This window comes from Triturus cristatus, chromosome 10 (genome assembly GCF_964204655.1).
Source record: "Triturus cristatus chromosome 10, aTriCri1.1, whole genome shotgun sequence".
In the NCBI taxonomy this organism is placed as follows: Eukaryota; Metazoa; Chordata; class Amphibia; order Caudata; family Salamandridae; genus Triturus; species Triturus cristatus.
The window spans coordinates 311,462,793-311,488,835 of NC_140593.1; the positions used below are offsets into that span (position 1 = coordinate 311,462,793).

The window sequence follows — 26,043 nt, forward strand, 5'->3', positions numbered from 1 at the left end:
CCCAATAGGTTAGTCCTGCGCTAGTTATTATTTTCAGGCCTCTTAGTGATCTGTAACGTGTGTGTCTTTGTCATGTGGTGGACCGATAAAACGTTGTTGCATTTGCGACTGTCACTCAGAGGATTTCCCGAGACCTAGTTTCAGCATGTTTTATTAAATGGCTAAAAGTGCTGTCAGACTGAAAAGGTTAATAAACAAATGTGCTTTTTGTGCGAACCATTCTTAGGACAGGATCCGTTGCTGGAACAATAGTTTCAAACTAGTCACAGACAGCAATAACATATACGAACGAATCCGTTACAAACGTCAAGTCTTTAAAACACTAGAACGATGCCACATAAAGATCCTTAGTCGAGTCATCGTGAACAAAAGGCAGTAAGTATAGTTGAAATACTACAGCCCAACACCAAAAATAACACTGTCGTAAATCATGATTCACCTCAAGACATAAACAGGACAAAATAAGAGAGAACCAAGAACCTAACAGGAATGGTAAAAGTAATTCCTCAATGCCACTGTAGGCACTAGATGCCCAAAGCCCCCAAATGCCACAATTTGGCTCCCACCCCCTCCTACATCCCTGTTGTCCAAGGTTGCCATACAAAGAGCTATAATAGGGCCCACAAAACAGCACACCAAGGTGTTCACACACTGAGTTTCTAACACAGCACTGGTGCAGGTGACCATGCACCCGAGGAGTGAGGGGCACATATGCGCTGGAGTGGGAAGGGGGTCGCTTCCCTTCAAAACAATAGCGAGAGGTGCAGCACTCACAACAGGAAGCTCATGGCGGCAGTCAGGTCTCCTTTCTTCGTCGCTTAACTGCACACCAAACGAAACAAACTCAGAACGGGTAAAGGCGGGGGAGCCTGGAACACGGCAACGACTTCCGGAGCCAAAGGCAACGCCACCTTCCCGCCAACAACAGCAGCGGAAACCGGAGCGAGAAACAGAAAAGGGACACGTTCGGCAGAACCCACATTGACCACCACGATATGCGCAAGTCGACCAGCGCGAGGTCTTTGATCACTATATTTTGTTATCATTACACTTATGCACCTTAGAATGTGCGCATGACTATCCGACGGCTCGTAGCAACTGTACATTCACCACCGTAGTGGGGGAGCTGTCTGTCCTACACTGTGAAAATTGGTTTGAAGCAATACACCTGCCATGAGGGGGATCTCCACGGGGGTACAAGGCCCAGACAGGACTTCCGACTCTCAGGGCTGCGGTCACTTGCTTCGGATGCAGTTTATTTTAACTGGCGAAACATGTTTGCTGGAACAGGTGGGTAAACCAAACCATGCGGAGAGGTGCTCACTACACAAACAATACTTAAATTAACACCGAAATGAGAGAGAGGTGCGGAAGCGGGCTTCGCGCTGCCTTTTCGTGTTAGATGCCAGACGCTCATTTAGCCCTGCTTCCTTCACACTGCATTCTGGTACATGAATGCTTTAATTACTAACATAAAATACAGATACCAAAATAAGGAGAGAAAGCATAACTAGGTGACCTATTACTTTCACCATAACGTTTAAGAGCGTATCAAAAATACCATGTGTTTATACAAGAGGATCAAGAAGGTCGTAAAGAAGTTATTAAACAAAACTCTGCTTTGAATTTTACAAAACAAACTACTTACAAGATTATGCGTTAGAAACCAGTTAACGTAAAAAAAGTGTACCTCGCACCTTAAAACATGCTGGCAGCTGTGCGTGCCCTCAGGGTGGGTGGCACGGATACGTCATCACTGGCGGGATTGCATGTTCCCTGCAGCTGAGTTCTGAGGGTGGGGTGGCTGATCCGCGCCAGTAGGGAAGGACAGAAGAGGCTGGGGTTCCGGAGCAAGTTCCCACCCCCTCACGCACTGTGAGCGTGGGGCTCCACTGCGCCCAAAGTCCAGTCGGCCTTACATGACTCTCCCACAATAACACTGAAAAGTGCTGGAGGTGGCGGTGGCGGCAGCTAGAGTGGAAGCTCAGCCCTGGGCGGGGGCGCACAAGCTCAGCAGGCGGGGAGGCAGGGCTGCCTGGATTTGGTTGAGCCTTCCTGAAATGCCTCTCGGAGATAGTGCTTACAGAGAAAACAAAATGTCCCGCAGCGCTGAGAGAAATTAAAAGTAAACGTTTGCAGGCTGTCTGCAGTTACCCAGCGATAATGATTCACAGCGTTAGGAGCACCAGGGGGCAGGCGGAAACTCAAGGCTACATGCCACATTCAACTTTTTAAATCACAATGTGGCACAGTGGCAATGGTGTGCGGTTCGGCCCCCGGCGCCATTCAGAATGCAAATTCTGTCCAAAACAACGTGAGAGGGGGGGGGGGGTGTGGCCAGCCAGACGTAATCGACAACAGCTCCTCTGCCACGGCAAGGAAACTGCTGTGAAGGAGCCATGAGAACCAGCTTCTCACCAGCACACTGAGTCGATCCAAACTCCGAAGCCAATTAAGCTGATTTATGCAGCCCCCGGGGACCGAGTAAGCCTGGATGTGGTCGGATGGAGCTGGCAAAATACGCTTGATGGTGCCCGTCGCACTCGTTAACAGGCCGGGAGCCTGCGTGGACCCGTTGCAGAGGAGCATTGGTGCTGCGGTGAGAGAATCCCCTGCAGAAAGGGGGGCGAATCCCTGGACTATTTGTCCCTTTGTGGTAGTCCCCTCCAGCGGGACCTACATAAGTGGACGGCGCTGTGTACACGCTGACGAATGAGGGACCGCAGCGTCTGGGTTGCAGGCATAAAAGAACCTCATAGCGGTCTTTGCAGCATATCGCGGAGGGGTGCTGCTTCGGCATAGGGTTGGGATGACCTCGTCAGGAGCGGAGGCGCGCCTGATCCTAAGATGGCAGCTGGGAGGCCCATGGAGAGGCGGTGAGTGAAGCAACCTGGATCTGGGTGGTAGGTGCTCCTGAGAGGAGTCCAACCTAACTGAAGCGGGGTATCCCACAAATACTGACACTTCGGATACACATGAGTGCCTGGATCAGGTTAGTGTGCCTGACCATGTCATGGCAGCTTGGGAAAGACGCCTCGGACCCACCAGAAGCCCCACCGGAGGTTGAGGCGGAAACCGGGTAAATTAGACACAGCCGAGAGACTGCAGGGGGGTGGTGACCCTTATACCGAGACCAGAAGACCGAGGCTAATAGAAACCCACTTTGGTTAAGTACAAAGTATTCTTGGGTCTTTTTAACGATTTTTCTCTCCCTACATCACCTTCCTGTTTCGTAAAAAATTAATGATATCCAGTTTGTGGCTACTGAGTCGAAAGAAAGCTGACATATATAAAACATTGTAGACTATCATCTGGCCCTTTTTTCAGGGTTATCCCCAAACATTTTGCCCTCTTCCTCCTATTTTTTTTATGACCTGTTTTTGTTGGCTTTAGGACTTTGGGCACTTTACCACTGCTAACCAGCGCTACAGTGCATATGCGGTCTACCTAAATTGTATTGGTGATTGGTTTATCCATGATTGGCATAGTGCCCAGGTCCTGACAATCAAATGCTACTAGTAGGCCTGCAGCACTGATTGTGCTACCCACATCAGTAGCCCTATAAACATATCTCAGACCTCCCACCGCAGTGTTTGTGTGTGCAGTTTTAACTGCTGCTTCGACCTAACAAGCGCACCCACTTGCCAGGACCAGACAGGTTGCGGCGATGCATCAGATTGGCAGGGCTGCAACAGGTGTCTGCATTGTCAAGGTGAAGGGGACGCTAAAGAGCAGGCCAAAGGAGCGTTGCTGTGAAGGGTCCAGGGTGGTGGGTGCACGCTGGTCAAAAGTCCGAAAACCGGAGGAAGCCGGTGTAAATCAGCGGTGTCTCGGGGCTGTGGCGGCAAAGCACCAAGTTGGCAGGAATGGAATGGGGGTTCGCAAAGTGTTGGTAAAGGGTATTGACACGCAGGACAAGGGGGCGATGCAGTAAAGAGCCCGCGATGGCGGGCACACACTGGTGTAAGTCCGAGAACCGGTGGGAGCGGGCGGCTGGTAATGAAGGGCCGCGCAAGGAGGTAGCGTGTGGTGACAGTGGATGCAGATTGGCGTATGATCCATAACTACAAGGGTTTACTTATTCAAAGGTATCTTTAGAGGGTGGAACAAATCGCACGCGCCGGCATCAGTCAGGCACAAGTGCATGGGGCTCTGAGCGGAGGAGGATTTGGACGCGCGGTATGTCACGTGTGCAAAAAATCGGTTGCAACTAGAGCGCGCGTTTTCTTAGAGTAAAGAATGGGTAATAGAAAAAGGAAGACTGTGTTGGGATACGATTCCACAAGGATAAGTAGCAGGGCTCGAAAAATTTACTCGACCGCTCGCATTTGCGAGTCAGATTAATTCAGGACGAGCTATTTTTAGGTCCTACTCGCCCTTACTGGCGAGTAGGAATACAAACTGACGCTTGACCTCTGCCTCTGAAAACAGGGGAAATGTGACAAGATAGTAAGATTTAAAGGCATCTTTATTGCTCACAAAGTAAATGAGCAATAAAAATGCTTTTAAATCTTGTTAACTTGTCACATTTGCTCAGTTTTCAGATTAGAGGTCAAGTGCATTTCAGTTGGGTCAAGGAGATTTTGTAGGTTACTAGAACTGCAGGTCTAGTGCATTTTTTATGATTTTTCGAGCCCTGAGTAGGTAAACAAGTGCCATAATTTCTTCAAGGAAGATTATGTATAAAAATTGGTCCTTTCCTTAGATTACAAAGCATTGGAATACATTTACGACACGTGTATAATTGAAATCGGAGAGTGGCATTGTTGGTAATGCGTTAATTACATTTTGAGTATATATTGGCATGTGTGTGTGTGTGTATATATATATATGTATATATATGTATATATATATATATTCACTTAAAAAACCATAGGTTTCACACATGTTATAGTTAGGTGGACATTTCACTCGTAAAAAACCGATGAAATTCCACCGTTATAGTTAGTTCAGATAACTATAACTTGCGCGCCCACAATCCAGTGCTCATGACGTCACATATTACATCACTCATGACCTGGTCAGTGGCATCACTCATGACATCATCCTTGATAGAGTGGCGGTTGCGCGAGTTATAGCTATCTGAACTAACTATAACGGTGGAATTTCATTGGCTTTTTACGAGTGAAATGTCCACCTAACTATAACATGTGTGAAACCTATGGTTTTTTCAGTGAATTTGTCCGTTTTTTTAAATGCTAAGTTACGTATTTTTTTTTGTTGTTGTAAGATTTTTACGGTGCGCGCACCCCGCGATTTTTTTGCAAAAAATAAAATGTTTTTTCGCCCTTCGGGGTCCTTTAGGGACCCCCTGACAAAGGCTAGGGGGTCAGGAACTCTCTACCCTGCCCCCATTTCACGCTCGCCACCTCTATTTTTCAGTCTTGCACCCACAACAAACAAAATGGCGGCCGACACTTCCTGATTTCGACTGATTCGAACGTTGACTGACATGTAACCACCAATCAGAATTACGCTCGCGCACGTTGGGGTGCGCGCACGGTGCGCGGCTATAGATATGTATGTGCTTTTAACTGCAATTTTCTCAGGAAATAATGAACAGATTGACTCCATACATGCAAAAGGCACTTCCCTGACCTGAGGACTACCTCTCTGCCAAATTTCAAGTAATTCTGTTCAGCCGTTCGGGCTGTACCTTCGACTAAAAAAGGTCCTATGGGAAAATGCATGGGGAAAACTCGTTTTGGGACCCCCCTTCTTTCTCGGCCCCCGCTTGACGAATCACCCCGAGACTTTCAGGGTAGGAGCTGAACGGAGCGCCCCATTAGTTTTGAAAATTTCGCGAGGATTTGTCAACCGGCGCCAAAGTTATTCAAAATAGAATTTTCAGATTTCCTATGGAAACACGGTCCTAACTATAACTATCTACTGGCGACCGCCAGTTTTTTTTTTTCTTTTTTCAACAATGTGGCTTAATCCGGATCGCTCAACTGCGGGTGTTGGGCCAAGCCAATGGCCAAAAGTCAATATTCAAACAAAGGACGCCCGCACTCTGGAACCTTGTATATATTTATTCAATTAACAGAGCCCTAGTCTGTCACACCAACGCTTTTCGGCCTTGCTCACGGTAGGTGGCATTACTTCCTGCAACTGTTGTATATCATTTCCTGTGTACACAAAAGTCGAAAGAAACCCATGGAATTCTGGGATTTGTAGTTCTTGTTACTGCTAAACAGAACACCTTGTGACAGTAAAAAACAAATTACTTGTTTTAAATTCGTTTACAACAATGACGGTCTAATGTCAACAACATTGGCAATTTAGCTGGTATTAGTGACCAAACTCGGGGGGGGGGGGGGGGAAGGTTGGTGATTTGCTGGTGTTAGTGACCAGACTTGAGATTAATAACCATTCAATTCTATGGTACAAAGGTACAACGAGTTTGTGTTAAAGAAAAAAAGAGGATCAAAACTTATAAGATGAAAGCGTACATGCCAAAATCATGATCAAGGTATACAGTCCCAAAGACAATAAGCAGTTAGTATCTATGGGGTTGAGTCTCTTAATGTAACCATATTATTCAATGGATACAGTATGTTAGTTCAATTAATTTCAAAGTTGATGATGTGCCCAGATATGTTCGTGTGCTTGATAGATATGTGTCAAAGATGAACATAAAGTTCTTCGTCCAAATTCGTCCCTCTCGGGTTCTTTGTTCGTAATCTGATGATGTACTTGGATTCAAGTTGTCGCAGTCTTCTTTGTCGATCACCCATCCTTTCATTGCTTTCTATTGTGTCGATGGCAAACCATGACATATTTCTCCAATTTCCTTCCTGGCATGTTAATATATGTTTGGTCTTTGTTTTTCACTGCTCTAATGTGTTCTAAAATACGCTTTTTTAGCATGCAGACGGTGCTGCCTATGTACATCATGCCACAATTGCATTGGATCACATATATTACAAACTTAGTTGTGCATGTAATTTTTTTGGTCAATGTGGATGATTTTTCCTTCTGGATCTTTGATTGTTTTCGTGTTGATCCCAATTTTACAAGCTTTGCAATTGTTGCATTTCCTGAAGCCGTTTTGTTGTGTTGCAATATATATATATATAATATGGTATGAAGTCACTGGTCCTATAAATTATATATACAGCAAAGCTTGTGTACAGGGTGTCAACAATGATGCATATACATGTACAATATAAATACCACTATATACATGTTATGGTTGATATTAGTGTGTCTGTGCTGCCAGGCTGCCATGGTTATATTCCAGTGTCAAAGGGCTAACACATCAAAAATAGACAGAGCAATCTGTTAATGCTGTTAGATAGGGCTGGAAAATACAGGATAGTCAGGATGATGGATAATGGAATTAACATACACAATGTGGGAGAACCACTAGTGGGGAGGATCATTGTATGAGAGTGGTGTTCAATCCTTGTTCGATAGTGTTGCAGCAGGTGATCCAGCGACACTTACTTCTATTCAGGAGTCTCTGGATATCACCACCTCTGATGGGTATAGATGGTTGGTCGATCACCATCCAGGTGAAGTCAGTTTCAGCATGATTGTTTTCCTTAAAATGTGCGACCAGGGGCACAGTCAGTACATCGCACCTGATACGACTGCGGTGTTGATGGATGCCGTCCTTTACCATCTGGGTCGTCTGACCTATGTACAGAAGGTTGCAGGGAAAACTGATTGAATAGATAACATTCCTGGACCTGCAATTGCTGAAGGATTTGAGATCATGTTTTACTCCATTACGATCAAAACATTTTGTGTTCAGTTTAGTGGAACATGCAGTGCATCTCTGGCATTCGTAATGTCCCAGAAGTGGTGGGAGATCCCACAAACCTCGAACAGTTTCATCCCTGGTGTTTTGTGGCCAGGTGATGGCATACACCAGATGGTCGAAGAGGTGTTTACCTCTACGGTATGAGAACAGAGGACGGTCGTTAAATATGTTGAGGGGTGCCAGTGTATTCCAATTAGTCCTGATGATTTTTGAAAGTTTATTGCTGGCCGGAGAGAATGTAGAGACTAAAGGGATGCAAGCGTCGGTCCTGTTTTCCTTGGGTGTGAGTAAGGTCTCCCGGTGATTATACCATGCACATTTTCATGCTTTGGTGACCAATTTGTTCGGGTAGCCACGTGCGATTAGTTTTTCAGTGAGGACTGCTGCTTTCCTTAAGAAGTCTTTACGCCACTTACAATTGCGGCGGATCCGTAAGAAGTGCCCAAATGGTAAACCATCGCTTAGGCCGCAGCTGGAATAGAGCAGTAAAGTATTGCGCTTGGTGGGTTTTCATAATAACGCTGTCCCAATTTTATTGTCTTCCACTCATGGTGATAAATCCAGAAAAGTTAAGTTATTTTCCTCGGGGTCTCTAGTGAATCTTAGATGTTTTTGGCAGGTGTGTAACCAATCCACAAATTGGTTGTGGGTCGTGTTGTTACCTGACCAGATAAGCAGAATGTCGTCTATGTAACGACGCCAGAAGGTTATACTGTTTCTAAATGGATTGAGGTCAGAAAGTATGATGGTACTTTCCAGGTGATGGACATACAGAATGGCGAAGTTTGGGGTGAAACAGGCACCCATGGAAACCCCTTTGATCTGGAGATAGTGTCTTTGTACAGAAAATTATTATTTTCTAAGGCCATTTCAAGGAGCGACATCACAAACTCTGTTGGGATTCGGATGTCTTGTTTCCAGAATTCCTCTTATTACTACCAAGCCTTCTCGGTGGGGTATATTGGTGTACAATGACTCAATATCCATTCCTACCATAAGGTGGGAGCCTGGGATAAAAGGAGTATCCTCAATGAGGTTGATTAGATCTATACTGTCACAAACAAATGTGTCCGTAAGATGTACAAATTCTTTTATGATGCCATCAATATATTTTCCAATCGGTTCCAGGATTGATCCGCAACTGGACACGATAGGTCAACCATGTGCGTTTTGTTGGTTCTTGTTCATTTTTGGTAGGACATAGAGTACCGGAGTCCGGGGTTGTCTGTTGTTCAAATATGCAATTTCCTTATTTGTTATGATGTTATTAGATTTAGCCTGTTCAGTCACTAATCGTATCTTGGCTTTTATTCCTGGCAGACGGTCAGATGGTAGGGGACGGTAATGGTCTTGGTTGTGTAGTTGGCGTAGGATTTCCATGTCGTATTTGTTTTGGTCTTGAATGACCAAACCAATCCAGACATCCAGGAATGGATCAAGACCATCACAGCACTAAACTGCCCTCCTACCTTTGTTGACTGGGAAATCCCTTGGAATAACCCATGACGGCAGCCTGAACATGCGCAGCCATATAAACTCGATGGCCAAAACGGCCAGATTCCACCTGAGTTACCTAAGAAACCTAAAACCCTTCCTCGATGCTTCTGACCTTAAAACGGCAATCCACGCACTATTCGCTTCCAGACTAGAATATGGATGTTCTACTCTCGCAGGGCTATCCAAGAACTCTCTGGCCCCATTGAAAGTCTGCCTCAACTCCACCGTCAGACTCCTAACTGGCTCAAAGAAATTCGACTACATCTCTCCCCACCTCAAAGTTATGAACTGGTTTCCCCTAGAGGCCAGAATCCAATTTAAACTGGTCTGCATTACTCACAAAGCTCTTTACTCCAATTCCCCTGCATTTCTTGCCCCAAATCTCATGATATACGGAGGAGCCAGAAACTTCCGATCTTCCAAAGACCTTTTGCTTCAACCAGCACGCTTCCGGAAGAAAGAAACCTACATTCAGGCCTTCTCTGGGGCCGCTCCAAGAATTTGGAACTCTCTCACACCCGCCATCAGAAGACTTCCGTCCTTGGCACACTTTAAAAAGGAGACCAAAACCTTCTTAATGGCAAATACCTTGCCTAACGATTACATTACATTCACCTCAGGGACATGTTCCACCTTTCACCTCAGCATTATCCACGGCTTCTAAGGATGATATCTATTCCTGCACTCCTGGGCATCCCACCCAAGAGTTGAGACTGCGTGCCTTCTTTTATAATGTATCTACCTGTTTTAATTTTTATCCCATATGTAGCCGGGACCTTAGACTGTGTGCCTCTTTCTTGTATAAGGTATCCACCTATTTTACTGAATTGGTCCCTCCCTTCCTAACGCTTTGTGTACCACCCTCAATTCTGCAAAGCGCTCTGATACCCTCACGGGTCTGGCTCGCGCTCTATAAAACTATAAAATAAATAATGACAATACCTCCGCCTTTATCGGCTTGCTTGATGAATAGGTCTTTATTGGTTTTGAGGGTGTTGAGTGCCTGTTTTTCTGCTAGTGAGAGATTGCAGGGCACAAATTTGTGGTGTCATTGGATGTTCTTCATCTCTTGTAAAAACCTTCTCTCGAACGTTAAAATCTCAGTGGGCATCAATACCGAAGGTGGATTAAAGGTGAAGGGTAATAGGGTAATTGAAATGGTGAGCGGTTTCTTTGTTCTTGTGGTGGTCTTTCAGAGAAGAATTGTTTGAGATGTATCCTCCTGAAGAATTGGAGCAGATTCTTCTGTATTTCAAAGAAGTTACTCTTGTCGGTAGGTACAAAGGATAGACACTTGCTGAGGAGGCTGATCTTGTAGGTAGATAGGTCATATTGTGATAAGTTGAAGATGGGGAGGGTGTTGGTGACACCCATATCAGTATTCACAGTGATTAGTTGGGCCCCATTGGTAGAACTTGCGTCTTCTGGTGTATCGCCGCAACCCCCAGAGCCTCCACGCTTCACACCGGTTTCTGTTGACCATCTGGTCCCTTTAGCCTGCACCACGAATCGTCTCCCTGCTTCTCCTGCCTTGCCTAGGCCCCTACATGGGTCGGACCTTTTAGCCTGCACCTCGAATCGTCTCCCTGCACCCCGTGCATTGCCCAGGCCCCTTTCATGGGTCAGACCTCCTCTGGCACCACGAGCAGTCCCTTGCTTCACCTCCTCCCTTGCACCGCATTCCCTTTGCTTTTCCTACTCTGGATCCTACAGCATGCTGTCCTTTTCCCTCCTTCCACAGACAGCCATCCGAGCTCCTGCAATTGATTTGCACCCCGCTCCGCCCCCTGAACTTTTATCTGTAAGTAAGTTCTCCCTCTTTACGACTCCCTGTCCCCCTGCGACTCCCCCTGCCTCTCACTCCTTGTTATTTCTACGTGCAGATAATCCCTGGACATCCCGTGTCCGCCTGCATGAAGCCCGCACTTGATCCTCGAGTAAGTCCTCGTGCATACTGCATCGGGCGCTCTTAGTTCACCTATTCTCTTATGAGCCTAGACACGCGGTATCTGTCAGCTGAGCCCATTCCCTGCATCTCCTTCCTCACAGTTTGGCTTGAATGTTTTAAAGCCTTCTTCTACCATACCTGTCCTTTCTTGGTCCACTTAATATTACCTCTGTACATATGGAAATTTGTGTATCCTTTATCCCTAGCGCTGCTAACTAAATTTATGTAACCGGGTCCTGATGATGGCCTAGCTTGTCTACAGGCCTGAAACGCTGTTGACTTCCACAGCGGACCTCCAGGCGCCTTTATATACCAGATACCATACCTTACCTCTCTTTATTCATGTACCATTAATTGTTTGGGTATCTCAAAATGTGTAAAGAATTTTAACTTCACTTACCCTTTTGTTGCGCCCACCACAATCGCTGTATATACCACATCACCTGTCACTTGCGCCCTCACCAAAACTTCACGAGCACTTGTGCACAGTATGGGATTGGTTACATGTCATTTAATGTAACACAGTGCTACCGCCTCATGTGCTTGTACATATAAAGTTTAATATGTCCAACATGATCAGCAATTGAAATACAATTTATCTTTTAAAAAAATGTCTCCCTGGCTTTCTCCCCTCTTGATTTAATCCATGGTAATTAATTGTGCCTAGTATACCTGTACGCAAAATAATACCCTTGCTTGAGACACTGTTTTTTACATAAAATTACCAACAGCGTGTGCTCCCACAAGTTGATGGCCCAAAGTATGGATAACATGTGTGAGTGGCAAGTGCTCCTTAAGAGCAGCCACTTTAACCCAAAGTGTTTTATGTATAATTGTATTACCTTTTTGAATCACGAAAATTATTTTGTGTCCAGAAGAGCAAGTTTTCATTGAAGGATTGTACACAGTAAAACAAATCGCACACTACAAGTGTGGGAACCTCTGGATCAGCAAATTCCAGAGCCAAAACCAAAGCACGTAGCTCCGCCAATTTAGCCGTGCAATCTTTAGAGACTGTGTGTGTACCAAGGAGGATTTTAAATCCCCATCAACAATCGAACCTGCCATAATTGCGCAGGCGGCAGAATAAGCATGTTTAGAAACAATGGCTGGCTGCACAGATCCATCAGTGTAAATAATGCATTTGTACTGATCAAGTCGGAGTACTGATCAAGGAGGAGAATGAACATGTTTATATTGTGAAAACTCCTGTGTCTGTAAAGAAGGGTCAAAGATAAAGTTGACTTCGGCCGACGTCAAAGAACTAGCCCATTGCAGGGCTCGAAAAATGTACTCGCCCGCTCGCAAATGCGAGTCAATTTCTTCCAGGGCGAGACAATTTTCAGGCCTACTTGACCGGCATGGCGAGTGAGCTTTGTCGCTGTGCTAAAGTGCAGTGCCGGTTGAAGGCTCTAGAGGGCAGCTGGGTGAAATATTCAGGAACTGCCGTGACAAAATGCGGGAAAAGCAAAGGTGTTGATTGGCTGATTGCCGCTCGGTCTGCTGAGGCCTAGTTGCAATCAACCAATCAGATCGTAGCTAATCTCCTAATCTCCACACAGTAAAGTATACACGCTTCTCATCGGCTGATTACAATGAGCCGCAGCAGGATATACTGACGGACAAGCATGTAAACTGCCTTTGCCAACCCCTGTACCCAATTCACTTGACCGGAGGCAGGCCATTAACGACACTGGTGCCCTAGCGAAGCAGAAGTTCTCCTCCTGCACCTTGGGTGTTTAACCATGTTTCTGGGAGCCCTGCGAGTGGAGCTCTGCCCGTGATGTAAGCCTGCGCCTGCCGAGGACAGCTCGATATCTCTGCGGGGGACCCTACGGTAGGTGCGTTTGGATGGGAACACCGCCGCGGGTCAGGGGTTCTTGCTCCGTTTGTTGGGGAGAGTGGCTTTGAAGGGGATTGACGCACAGCGGGGGCTACTGTACGCTTGTTATTATTTCAGACTTCAAGTCTTCGATCCTGTAAAAGCACAAACTTACCGGCAACGTAAATAAACCTAGTTGACTAGAAATTAGGCATTAGACATAATTATAATTAACGTGTGCGATCACATTAGCACTGCGAACTGCCTGTGATCAGAAGGTTGATAGTGCTCAGAGAACCACAGCTAGATGAGGCACATGAAAAAGGTTTGAGATTTCAAAACTGCAAAGCATTCATGGACTCTAATAGAGGGAGGCCAGAGGGCACTCACTGCACGTGCCTCATCCAATGGTAGCTCGCGAGGTGCCAACAAGCTGCCTGCGGTGCCCATCAAGGCGCCAGATGGAAACGCAGGAAATTTTGTATTTTCTCACCGCTTAGATGTTAGATTACCCAGCTCTACAAGGTGGGTGCAGTCGGGGGTGCACCGGCGGGATGCAGAGGGTAAACAGCACCCCACGATTCCCTTTATTTTAATTACAAAAATATTTAGCTGCATAATACGATCTATAGTAAGGAAGGAGTGAATGGGTGGGTTGGCAAAGATAAAAGAGGTAAAAATATAAGGAGGCTGGAGAAAAGTGGACAAGAACAAAAATATATGTCCACTCCAAATTGTACAACCAATCACGTTAAACGCCTATCTTTTTATTTCCCTGGGTGATTTTTTAATTAATTGTATATGAAGCACGGCCGTTCACAAGGAGGATCTGGCTGGCGCCGACTTCATTAAGTTGAAAGGCCAGGCCGTGGAGCCCACCAGGAAGTGAAACAGATGTATGAGCAGGTTGTAATCCCAATCTATGGTGTGAAATCGCACTGAAAGGCTTCACTGTCGCTTGACAGACAGGTCCCCGCGTCGACGACCTGGAAAGGAGTGATGGAAAATGACGATATCATGTCACGTTCAAGCAGGGCAGTTTTGTATATGTGGCCCTAGTTGTGCTTACACAGCATGCCTGGTTTGATAGCTGAGACATAAAATACAAATGCAAGAGCCCGTAAAAATGTTCCAGTCATACAGTTACTTCTGTCCCAAGCCATGGTGCGATCTGCCCTTTCCTAGGCTGTGCTCTAGTATGGTTAAGGTACAGCTGTGTACCCGAGTACTGCTAAGAGTTTTTGTTTTGCAGATTTATATAGCGCTTACTCGACCTGAAGGTATTGGAGTGCTTTACATGAGCACCAGTTACGTTACACAAGGCGACACTCTTTTCTGTTAGGCACGTGGAGATTAAGTGATTTGCTAGGAATCATAGGATGCTGAGCCACCGGAGCTGTACTCTAGTATGTTTAAGTTACAGCGGTGAACCTAAGTTCTGCTAAGAGTATTCATCCAGGGGCCATGCTCTAGTATGTGTAATGTACAGTAGTGTACCCGAGTACTGCTAAGAGTGTTTATCTGAGGCTGCACTCTAGTATGTTTAAGGTTCAGTGGTGTACCCGAGTACTGATGAGTGTTTATCCAAGGCCATGCTCATAACTTTCAAAACATTGCAGTGAGAATGGTAATGAGGCTAAAAAATGTGATCATGTCTTACTGGTCACTGATCAACTGCGCTGCAAATGTTTTGAAGAAATTTGTATGCAACCCATTTGTGGGTCGAGTACATTGATGTTAGGTCGAGTAGAAAATTCTAGTCACTAGACCTGCAGGTCAAGTACGATTTTTAAGATTTGTCGAGCCCTGCATTGTATCCACCGTGGATGCAAGGCTTTGGAATTCGGAACATTAGCTTTTGTGACTGCTTCTAAAGCAAGTACAGGCGAGACCATGAAAATGTGTTTCCCCTGTGCCAGAGAGCATTCCTTCAGAATCGCCATGTGGACAGCTGTCAAAAAAAATTCCGGAGAAGAGAAACTCCTCTCAGCTGAAGTGTACAAATGCGATTTATAAGCAATGGGGACCATGTCCCCTTCATTGAACGTCAAGTACGTGAAACCCAACGCACCTGGTACAATCCGTATGACCAAATTTGTACAATGGTCCCGTGTCAAAGAGAATCGGGACGCAAGCAGATCAGACTGCAGAGACCGAAGAATTATGGTGTGTCCAGGAAGCCGAGAAAGAAGGTTGAATCATAGAGTAAAGAGGATTTATACGCTGGGCATAATCGGGAATGTATGTTTAAAAAAAAAACCTAGCAAAGATTGCAATTTTTCAAGAGTAGATGGAGGTTGCAATTGAGCACATTTCTCCAGAAAGTGGGGCGCCAACCCCGACCTTCATTGTTAAGTTTGTAACCAAGGAAAAGGACCGCCAAGAAGGCGATGTGAGACTTTGCAAAATTAAATTTATAACCAAAGTTTGCAAAATGTGTGATAATGTGGTCCACACGCAAGAGATGCAGGTGTAATTCATCATCCGTCAAGTATATGTCATCTACGTAGAGAAGGCATCAGGGTGGATCTCATTTAAAAGGGAAACTATGCGTGCCTCAAAAACACCCAGCGCACTGAATGTGGTCAAATCACAGCTCTCAGGAACCAAAGAGAGACTGAAAAATCCATTGGAAATAACCATATTGCAGCGATATGTGTGTTTTGAACCTCAAAGGTATGAATGTGACTGTTTAAATGTCTGTAATCTAAAACAGTGTGATATGAACCATCCGGTTTCGATATCGGAAAAAGAGGATTATTCATCGATGAAACACAGGGTTCAATTATGCCCTGATATTCCAATTGAGTCAAGATTTCACTTAGGGATGCTTTCACGTCTCGTTTAATTGGATACTGTGGTTGGGGTTGAGGTGTGGAGCGCAAAGGAATCGCATGTACTGGGTAACCCCTCATCCCAACCAGCCTGATTGTGATATAACGCTGGGGCTAAGGTTAAAGCCCAATTGGAGGCATAAGCCATTTTGTCATCATCAGGAACATATTTAGAAAAACTAGGATGAATAACCTCTTACGCCCCCCTGCCCCCCAGGGAAACTAAGACAAACTGGGATGGCCAATCAACCTCTGCCAACAAAATGTCATAAGAAGTGATATTTACACAAAATACTGCTCTAATTTGGTGTTGAATATCGCCTTCAATTTGGAGGGTTACTTCATAAAGTCTATCTGGAGGGGCAAATCGAGTATCTGCTGTCTCTACTGTAATAAGTGTCAGTTGCTTTTGCCTCCAGATGCTGGTGGAGTGTCTGTCGCACTATAGTAACCTCCGCTACGCTGTCCAGGAGGGTTACCACCCAACTCCTGTCAAGGAGCAGGGTTCTCACCGTCTGAGGCATACTTTGCAGTCAAAGCGGCAACTTTCTTCTTTTGAAATTGGGCTCGATATGGAGGTCGTCCCTCCGGTTTGGCTTTTACGCTTTTATGTCAAACTGGCGCTTCAAGGCACGTCGTGCTGCGTGGACTCGCCTTGTCTGCGATCCTGACGCTCTCCCCCATCGAACTGTTGCGCTGACGATTCCTGAAAGGAACGAGGATCAGAGACCTGAAACCTCTCCTTAGTCTTAATTTTAGAGCGATCGTGCAAATCCTATCTCAACGTTCGAAAGTGTCAGGTTGTGGCGAACCTGCACGAGAACTAGGTTTCTGCTGTTGCTGCCGGTGATTTTTTTTTTTCTCCAAGCCGTTTGTAGGAAATACTGGACGACTCACCTTTTGAGGATGAGATTTATTTCGTACCGGAGTAAAAGGTCTTACTCCCAAATTATTGCGTCCCAATGATGTATACACATCCGTAATAATTATTGGCAACTACAGTTGCCTGTTAACGTCTGCCACAGCCGATAAGCGTTGACGAACTTGTAAACTAACTGTCTCACCTTTGAGATTGGCCAGAATCATATCTGAGACAATAGGGAACATGCCCACTAATGTCCTCTCCAATTCCAGGGCTGGACCAGCCCTTTGTTCATCTTTAACCTTCTTTAGAACACTCGGCAGAACGCTCATGGAGGGGGTGCCGAAGCACAGTGTGTTCACCGCCACAAACACTGTCCCCCAGTTGTGGTGCAATCAGCTAAAGCGGGAACAATACCATTAGGTAAACTCATTGTCCGGATCCTGTGTTTCTCAACAGGAGTAGTATGTGGAAAAACAGCCATTGAGTTGATCAAATCTTTCTGCAAGCCAATATGGCAAATCGTCTCTATTTTGGGGACATTTACCCATCACTAAATTAATCATAATGGGACTAATGACAAGCAATGTTCCCTCTAATTTCTTTCCTCTGTGTGCGGCAGTGGAGGGTCTCTGTGCGCTGCAACCATGGCTATGTGCGCCAGGAACCAGACCACGCGTGTGCGCGGCGCCAAATGTCACTCAGAACGTTTACTTCAATAAGTGAAAAGATGGTGCATTTTCACACATACAGTGCCACAATAAGTGTCTTAAGGGCAGTTCCCAAATTGGATAAACACGCCATGACATGAAACCGAGAACATGTTAAAATAGGGCATTTTAAAGTACATTTTGCACATACGATAGGTTAAAAAACGCGAAAGGCTCTGAAGCGGTACTCATTAAATAGTTATGCCCAGGCATGATGTGCCAAGCCAATGAACCCAATTTTTTTTTTTAAATGTGCTATGGGGCCCACTTATGTAAAAAAAATTACCTTAATTGAGCCTTGGTCAGCATAGTGTCATGCCACCCCCACCCCATCATATGCCTAGGATCCTATCTCATGCCAAAAATCACATACATAATGCCAGTGCCAGAATTCTGCCATTAATGCCAACTGTATAGCATGGTTAACCTTTAGTTCAGAAAACATCCCTAATATGCAAGATATTGCCTCTAATATGCTAGCACCTTTATTTTGCTACGGGTGCCCCATCGCCAATAATTTCCTCAAGTATGCCAATGCCAGCATTTGTCCATGGGTGCCCCATATGTCGAGAGTTACCTCTAGTATGCCAGCATCAGTACTTTACCTTGAGCCCATTATGCCCTGAATTACCTCTGCTATGCTAGCACCAGTATTTTATCACAGGGGCCCGGTATGATAAGCATTGCTTCCAGTATACCGGCACAACTATTTTGCCACATAAGTCTCTGTAAGCTAAGAAATACTTTCAGTATGCCCAAGCCGACCAAAGACATGCAAGCATAACCACCACATGCTCCGTCTCGCTCACTTACATTCACTCGTTCGGACTCACTCTCACTAATTTACACTCACTATTGTAATAGCATTTATATAGTGCTTGTATTGTAATAGCATTTATATAGCGCTTACTACCCCTGATGAGGCGTCAAAGTGCTTTTTCGGCGAGTAGCACGCTACTCTGGAACCCATAAAGAGGGAATGCTGCCGCTGCCGTTACCAAGACAGAAAGAGGGAATATTGGCATTGCCAAGACAGAAAGAGGGAATGCTGCCATTGCCAAGACAGAAAGAGGGAATGCTGCCATTACCAAGACAGAAAGAGGGAATGCTGCCATTATCAAGACCGAAAGAGGGAATGTTGCCATTATCAAGACAGAAAGAGGGAATGCTGTCCTTCAATGACCGGACACAGTAAAAGGGATGTGATCCATTGGCCACTTGGAAGGAAAGGATGTTGTCATCGGAGTCTCCCAATCAGCATGTTTCAAAAACACAGGCATGTTTCTTGGCGGGCTCGAATTAAGCCCAGACAGAGGACGGCAGCCAAGGCCATGTGTCGCATGAATATTCATTCAGCGTGTGTAAACCTCTCGCGAGACTTGGCAAACTTCCACCATACCTGATTCCGCAGCTATACTCTCATTTGTCATGTTAATATAGTGACCTGCACATTCCATTCCCCACATGTATGCAATTCTATCTTCACTTGCATGCGTCAGTTCCTGCAGACTCGTCTTCAGACACGAGAACAGAGAGCTCTAGCTGAGTGGGAGGTGGGAACAGAGGTTCAGGTGTAGGTAATGTGTGCGGTTACATTAAACCCACCGACTGCAGTGGCGAAGCAAGAGTGGCCTGGGCTCTAATGCAAGCAAGCGCCCCCCACCTCCGCGCGTTTGGCGGCGACAAACAGTTGTAACTGTAGTGCAGCGGGCCCCTCTGACTCAGCGGGCCCCGTTGTCACTGCATCTGATGCACTATAGATAGCCACGCCCCTGGCCGTCTGGGTCCTGGGATGAAAGAACATCTCTGGGGGGCCAGCATGTCTGTAGATGGAAGAGCGGAGGAGCTGGCAGGGCACCGCCCCGGGAGCAGTGTGCGTTTCTCCCTTGGGCAACCGCTTGCTCGGCTGCAGCCACCCTGCCCTCGCCGCCTCCTGACACTGCAGTTCTGGGTGGTCACGCGACTCCTCCGGTGAGTCCCCGATTGCCTTTTGTTCTGGAGATTAATCCGTGGCATACCATGTTTTGCTAGTAATCGCGGGATGATTGTGGCCTTTTGTTTAAGTATTGATGGTAATCAGAGCCCCTTCACGGGCTGTGATTACCATCAATACATAAACAAAAGGCCACAATCCGTCCCGCGCTCTGCAGCCACACACCCCCGAGCACCCCCCCAAGCCGCCACAAGCCCCCTTACCTGCACTCTCCACGACTCCTACGACTCCTTGCCGGCACCACTGGAACAAGTGCCTGGTTTTCGCGCCGCTCGCTTCTTAAAGCGGCGGCGCGGCCGGCGCCTCTCCGCCGGACGTCCTGAAATCGTTTGTGCGCGCTCCACATCCGGGAGTGCGCGGTGACGTCGGTGAAGGTGCGCGCGCCTTAAAGGGAACGTAGATGACAAGACCACCACCATGTCCAGGTGGCTGAGGAGCGGCTCCAGCCAGAGACACTTGAATATTACGTGACATAAATTGTATGAAACTTCTGTGGCCCGTCGACCAATAAGGGGTCTAAACACACCACCGAAACAGGGTGAAAAGGAGTACATTGGAGATATTTACCACCCCTCGGGGGACTTGGAGAAATTGGAGCAGGGTAAGGCAGGCATTTATGGACAGTTCTACAAGTCGCTGTACACGGCTGACTCCACCGACTCCTAGTCCCAACCAAATTATTTTACCAAAGTGGACCTGCTGCAGATTGCACCCTCGCAGAACGAATCGCTGGGGGAACCCATTAGTGAGGAAGAGGTGCGGCAAGCCATAGGCTCCCTGAAATGTTTTAAATTCCCTAACGGAGATGGGCTAACAGCCCACTTCTATAAGACCTTTACTGTGGAACTTGTTCCACACCTGACCTTCCCCTTTAACTATATCGCAGCAGCTGGTACATTAACAACATCCATGAGCAAAGCCATACTCATGATTATAGCCTAAGCTGGAAAGGACCCGAAACTCTATAGTTCTTATCACCCCATAGCACTCCATAATCTTGACACAAAACTATATTCCAAAATCCTAGCCTCGTGGTTGGTGGACTTTGATGCCTGACCTGATCCACCCAGACCAGTCAGGATTTATGAGGGGTAGGCAAACTCATAATATTGTGGGGAGAGTTATACACTTAAATAGAGGAGGTGACCAAGAAAACAATCACAGCAGTCATGCTCGGGTTGGACCCTGAGAAAACGCTTGACCGAGTGGGCTGGTCCTTCCTGTTCTGTGAGACCTTCCATGCCTAGAGTATTGGTCAATGGAGTAAGTTCAGAGTGTTTTCAGCTGGAAAGGGGGACAAGAAAAGGATGCCTGCTCTCCCCTCTTCTCTTTGCTCTGAATATTGAACCTCTCGCAGCAATAATACAGGCCAACCAATGGATCAAAGGGTTTGTTTTTGACGCTAAGGAGCACAAGATTTCCTTATTTGCTGACGACATCATGCTAACCCTTACAGACCCACAGCACTCCCCGGCGGCGCTACAAAATTAACCTCGACTGTTTGAGGGAGTGGCAGGCCTACGTATAAACCTGTCAAAATCTTTCTTACTCAATCTAATACTTCGAGATGCAGAGATGAAAGTGCTGATGACAACAACGTCCTTCCAATGGGCAAAGAAATATCTCACATATCTGGGCATCAAACTGATACCCAGGATATCACAGCTGTTTCAGCCGAATTATCCACCACTCTTGCACAGTTTGAAAGTAGATCTTAAGAGATGGGCCCCCATTTATTTGTCATGGCTCATAGGATCCATTCAATCAAGATGATGGTGCTGCCTGGGTTCCTCCATTTGTTGCAAAGCCTGCCTGTTGATCTGGGGAAAGACTATTTTAAGGGCGTCCCTGTGCACTGGTAATATCTAAGGGTGAACTTAGGTATTACCGGGACATATCCACTTTCGCAGATATGCCCACTCTTGGGTATAGTGCACCCTTCCTTAGTGCTGTAAGGCCTGCTGTAGGGGTGTCTTACCTATGCCACATGTAGTGCTGTTAGGTGTGGCACACAGTCAGGGCTTGAAGAATCATAAAAATGTTACTAGACCTACAGGCACAGTAACTTGATTAATCTACTCGACCTGACTGTAATGTACATGACCATGAACAGGTCTCAAATTGTGTGATCCAACGCAAATATTTTGTCTTATAGAGCCGCGTCTTTCTTAATTATCACATGAGAGCACATTCAAATATGCAAGTTCGCTATTTCTAAACTAGACTAAACGTTTGTTCAATGTATAATAATCAAGCCCACATATAGGCTCCTCATGAGCACTGGCTTGCCTCTTAGTTCACTAATATTGTCATCTGGATAGGGGCAGGAATATTTCCTAGTTCATGTATAAAAACTCACTTTTCATAAATATATTACTAAAGCGTGATGTGGTAGTACACTGTCTTTTACAGGTAGCACATTTTCTATTTAAAGGGCAACAATCTTCCCACTAACGTGTAGTTTTACTGATAAAACTGTATAGCGCATAAACAATGTTTGGAAATTGGGTTTAAAAAAATATTTAAAATTTGCGCATCACCAAGTAAAGTGTTCTGAATTTGTTTTGATCCTATAAAAATCTCCTCACAATTACAAAAATGTGTCTTCATAAGTAGTGAAATAGATTTGAAATGTTTGAAATAGCTAATAAGCTAACTGTTCAGTGTTGTGTTAGAAAAATAGCCAATAAGTTTCACCTTTGCGACCTTCTAAGTATTTAGCAATTAATCCTTGTTTATAAATCTCAACTACTTCCCCATAAGAGTCTCATAGCGCTGTGGGGGGGAGCTTGGGAGGGGGCTGCTGGTCCGTCAAAGGCGCTGTGGTTCACTCACGCAGCACATTAACCTGGGTGCTATCACATCTACTGTTCCTCACCGATCCAAGGGTAACTCATGTAAGTAAAATGCACTCAAATCTTAAAGCTTGTTCCGTGACAAAAAACAACTTTTGGCAGGTGCAACCTGTTTCTATACCACCTTCTCTTGTTAACCAACTAACTCAAAGCACACAATATACTCACCGAGGTCGGATAAACAAACTTGTCCGTCCATTGCTGAATTGTAATTAGTTCAAAACAAACGTGACATGCACTTTTAAAAGTTTTCGTTTGGTCTATGTAAAACACGCATTTTGTCCCCGATATGTGATAAAAATAAACGAAACAATTCTGAGGCATTTAACATGCTACGACACAAATATTGACAAAGCATAAATACACCATATGTTTTAAACGCTGCGTGCTGAGATTAGTTAGGTCTTTAAAAATAAACAAAATACACAAATTAAATATGAATTAACCCCTTGTGTGCCACGCCCTTTCCCCGCCCTGTGCCGGGCGTTCCATTAGCGGGCGGGGTTCATGACGAGCTGGACTCGTCATGGGCACAGCGCAACCGCGGCCCATGACGAGTCCAGCTCGTCATGGGCACACAAGGGGTTAATAAAACAATAAATACAATTATTATAAAAAAAAATGCCACTCAGGCCTGGGTAGCGACGCATCTTGGACTGTGACACCATGTGGACGATACGGGGCAGCTGACTGCATATGGCAGCCAGGAGAGTAAAGCACTGGAGCGGACAGTGCGCACTGCAGCCGGAGGCTAAGCAGCGCCCCTGAGGGAATGTGAACAGCGGCACTGTCGGGCGAGGCAATGGCACCAGCAGGCTAAGGCCCTCCTGCTGCACGGGGCTGCACCAATGTGGGTAGTGACCATGCAGGTAAATGCACCTGTTGCCCTGTAGAGCGACTTCAGTTATTCCGCACGTGCCCTTCTCCGAGCTCCTAGCTAGGCAGCGCCAGTGTTCACACTGCCTGCAAGTTTCAGAATTGGCAATATGTTGCGTGTCGGTGTCAGGTGATCTGTTTGTGGCTCCCAGGATGCCGGAGCTAGGAGTACGGTTGACCGAGTCTGCATGGCACGTCATGGCCATCAGCTGCATTACTGGCGGGGCTTTTAGGCAGCGGCGGTTGCCCGGGAATAAAGCAGGGAGCGGTGTACACAAACACTAAAAGTATGGCAGGCAGAGTCTGCACGGCACGCCATGGCCAGAAGCTGCGGGGCTCTGAAGGGGCGGCGGCTTGGGGAGCAGTCCGCGACGATTAAGCCAGCGCCCAAAGAACAAAGGAATGCGCACAAATACACATTAATTAATGAAAGTGGAAAACCACACATCTGGGGCAGTCCACAGGGAAGATCTGAAACAACAAAAGACAGGAGTAATTAGACATGCTGACCAAACGGATGACTGCATTCCTAAACAAGCATTTGCAATGCAATACGTCTCGCAGTTACGCAAGTTTGAGCTATTGGCATTGTGAATGGCTATGCCTTTTCTTTTGGTTTTTAAAACCTAAATATAAGACATTGTTATTTACAATGGCAATAGCTTAAACCATCGTAAATGCGAGACCTATTGCATTGCAAATGCTTGTTAATATTCCGAAGAAGCGTGGTGGCAGAAAAGGGGTAGTGGGGATTTAGCCTTCTCCGTTCTGGCTGGGTGTAGAAAATGCACCATTCCACCCAGTACTTAATTTGAACCAGTGATTGCAGGTGCATTCTGTATCATGATCAGTCATGTTGTGAGTATCAACAAAGTGATATCAGACACCAAACAGGGAAGAACAAAAAAAGCCCTCTCACATGCCTTCTAATAAATTAAGAAGCTTTAGCAGCAAAAATGATAAAGCTAAAGCCCGCGCATGATCTATAGCATATTAGTATAGTGTTGGCACTTAGCAGGACCTGTTGCTCACGTGTGATTTGCTGCCTCTTATGCAGGGGCGCTGCATAGCGTAGTGCCCGACAGATGGACTGTTTGGTGTCAACAGCGTGCACGTGGATTGTTGCACACTACATGCAGCGGAGGCAAAGCTTGCAGTAAATTGTGGTGTAGGAGAGCTGTAGATAAAACAGAAGTCACACATACAAACTACTGAGCAGGGGATGCAACCATAGCACAGATAAAATGTGTACATTAGTCAGCATAACAACAAGTGGCTTTTTCCATATTTTTTATCCAGTATATTTATACAGAGAGAAAAACATAAGAGCGGAAAGCTAACATTCTTTACAAATATGCCTTCAAAGTGAAAAAAACATTATTTTCCCGTTTTGGAGTTCTTTTCATAGGAGCAACGCCAGCCTGTTGGAATACTCAGTGCATTAGGTTGCTGTTGCAGGATGGTTTGTCCAGCATCACTTTATTAGTTTCTATTGCCTCTGTGCTGGTCCCTCCATCTTCTGTGCTGCTTGTTTATGTTCCTCGTGTGCTCTCCCTACCTCTGTAATAGCTAATTGGCATGCCTAAAACGTACCCCAGGGGTTTCCTCGTGGAAGGAAAGACCGTGGGTCCCCCTGCAGGGGTAGAGGTATGTAGTAGACAGTTACCACAATCCTTGCATTGCACTGCAGGTGAGTACATTTCACAGTTCCCTGATTCAGCAGAAAACATCAAATAGAAGTCACTTCAGAGACCTTCAGACCTAAAAAGAGAAGAGCACTTTCCACAAATGTCTTCCTGTGATTTGGACAAATGTACTCAAAGCGCTTTCAAACATAAAAAGAGCAGAGCGCTTTCAAACATAAAAAGAGCAGAGCACGTTCCACAAATGTCTTCCTGTGATTTGCATAAATGTACTTAAAGCGCTGTCAAACATAAAACAGCACAGCGCTTTCCATTAATGTGATTTGCATAAATGTACACGAAGCACTTTCAAATATAAGAACAGCACAGCGCTTTCCACCAATGTGCTTTGCATAAATGTACTCTAAGCGCTTTCAAACATAAAAGAGCAGAGCGCTTTCCATCAATGTGAGTTGCATAAATGTACTTAAAGCGCTGTCAAACATAAAACAGCACAGCGCTTTCCATTAATGTGATTTGCATAAATGTACACGAAGCACTTTCAAATATAAGAACAGCACAGCGCTTTCCACCAATGTGCTTTGCATAAATGTACTTAAAGCGCTTTCAAACATAAAAGAGCAGAGCGCTTTCCATCAATGTGATTTGCATAAATGTACTTAAAGCGCTGTCAAACATAAAACAGCACAGCGCTTTCCATTAATGTGATTTGCATAAATGTACACGAAGCACTTTCAAATATAAGAACAGCACAGCGCTTTCCACCAATGTGCTTTGCATAAATGTACTCGAAGCGCTTTCAAACATAAAATGAGCAGAGCACTTTCCACGAATATCTTCAAGTGATTGGCATAATTGTACTTGAAGCGCTTTCAAACATAAAAAGAGCGGAGCACTTTCCACAAATGTCTTCCTGTGATTTGCATAAATGTACTCGAAGCGCTTTCAAACATAAAAGAGCAGAGCGCTTTCCATCAATGTGAGTTGCATAAATGTACTCGAAGCACTTTCAAACATAAAAAGAGCAGAGCACTTTCCACGAATATGTAAGCGTTGGGTGCCACGGTAATGCAAAAGTAGTGATAATGAAAGCCCCCGCGCATTTTAAACATATGTGCATGGCGTCGGGTGAACATGGCGCTTAAAAACAAAACGAAGAAGTAGTCCTTCATGAAAAGATACAGCCCCTCGGAGACACATGAACTAAGAAAGCGGACGAAAACTGTAGTTAAGCA

At 45.6% G+C, this 26,043-nt stretch overlaps 2 protein-coding genes across 8 annotated transcripts in view; one reads left to right on the forward strand and one right to left on the reverse strand.

Annotated features, from left to right (window-relative positions):
- SLC25A40 (solute carrier family 25 member 40) overlaps positions 1-1,937 on the reverse strand; it is a 366,440-nt gene extending 364,503 nt beyond the window's left edge. Inside the window, exon 1 of one of the 5 annotated variants that reach the window (XM_085631323.1) lies at positions 1,698-1,937. The gene's annotated coding sequence lies outside the window, so the exon portion shown is untranslated. Of the gene's footprint in view, positions 1-774; positions 928-1,648 lie in introns of those variants that run through there. The other 4 variants (XM_085631327.1, XM_085631325.1, XM_085631324.1 and 1 more) reach the window with 4 other exon arrangements.
- Positions 1,144-26,043, forward strand: part of DBF4 (DBF4-CDC7 kinase regulatory subunit) — a 157,747-nt gene continuing 132,847 nt past the window's right edge. For 2 of the 3 annotated variants that reach the window (XM_085631322.1, XM_085631318.1), the window contains exon 1: positions 2,738-2,876. In XM_085631322.1, the coding sequence (XP_085487448.1) occupies positions 2,810-2,876 (67 nt within the window). In that variant the 5' untranslated portion in view covers positions 2,738-2,809. Of the gene's footprint in view, positions 1,291-2,737; positions 2,877-26,043 lie in introns of those variants that run through there. The other variant, XM_085631321.1, reaches the window with a different exon arrangement.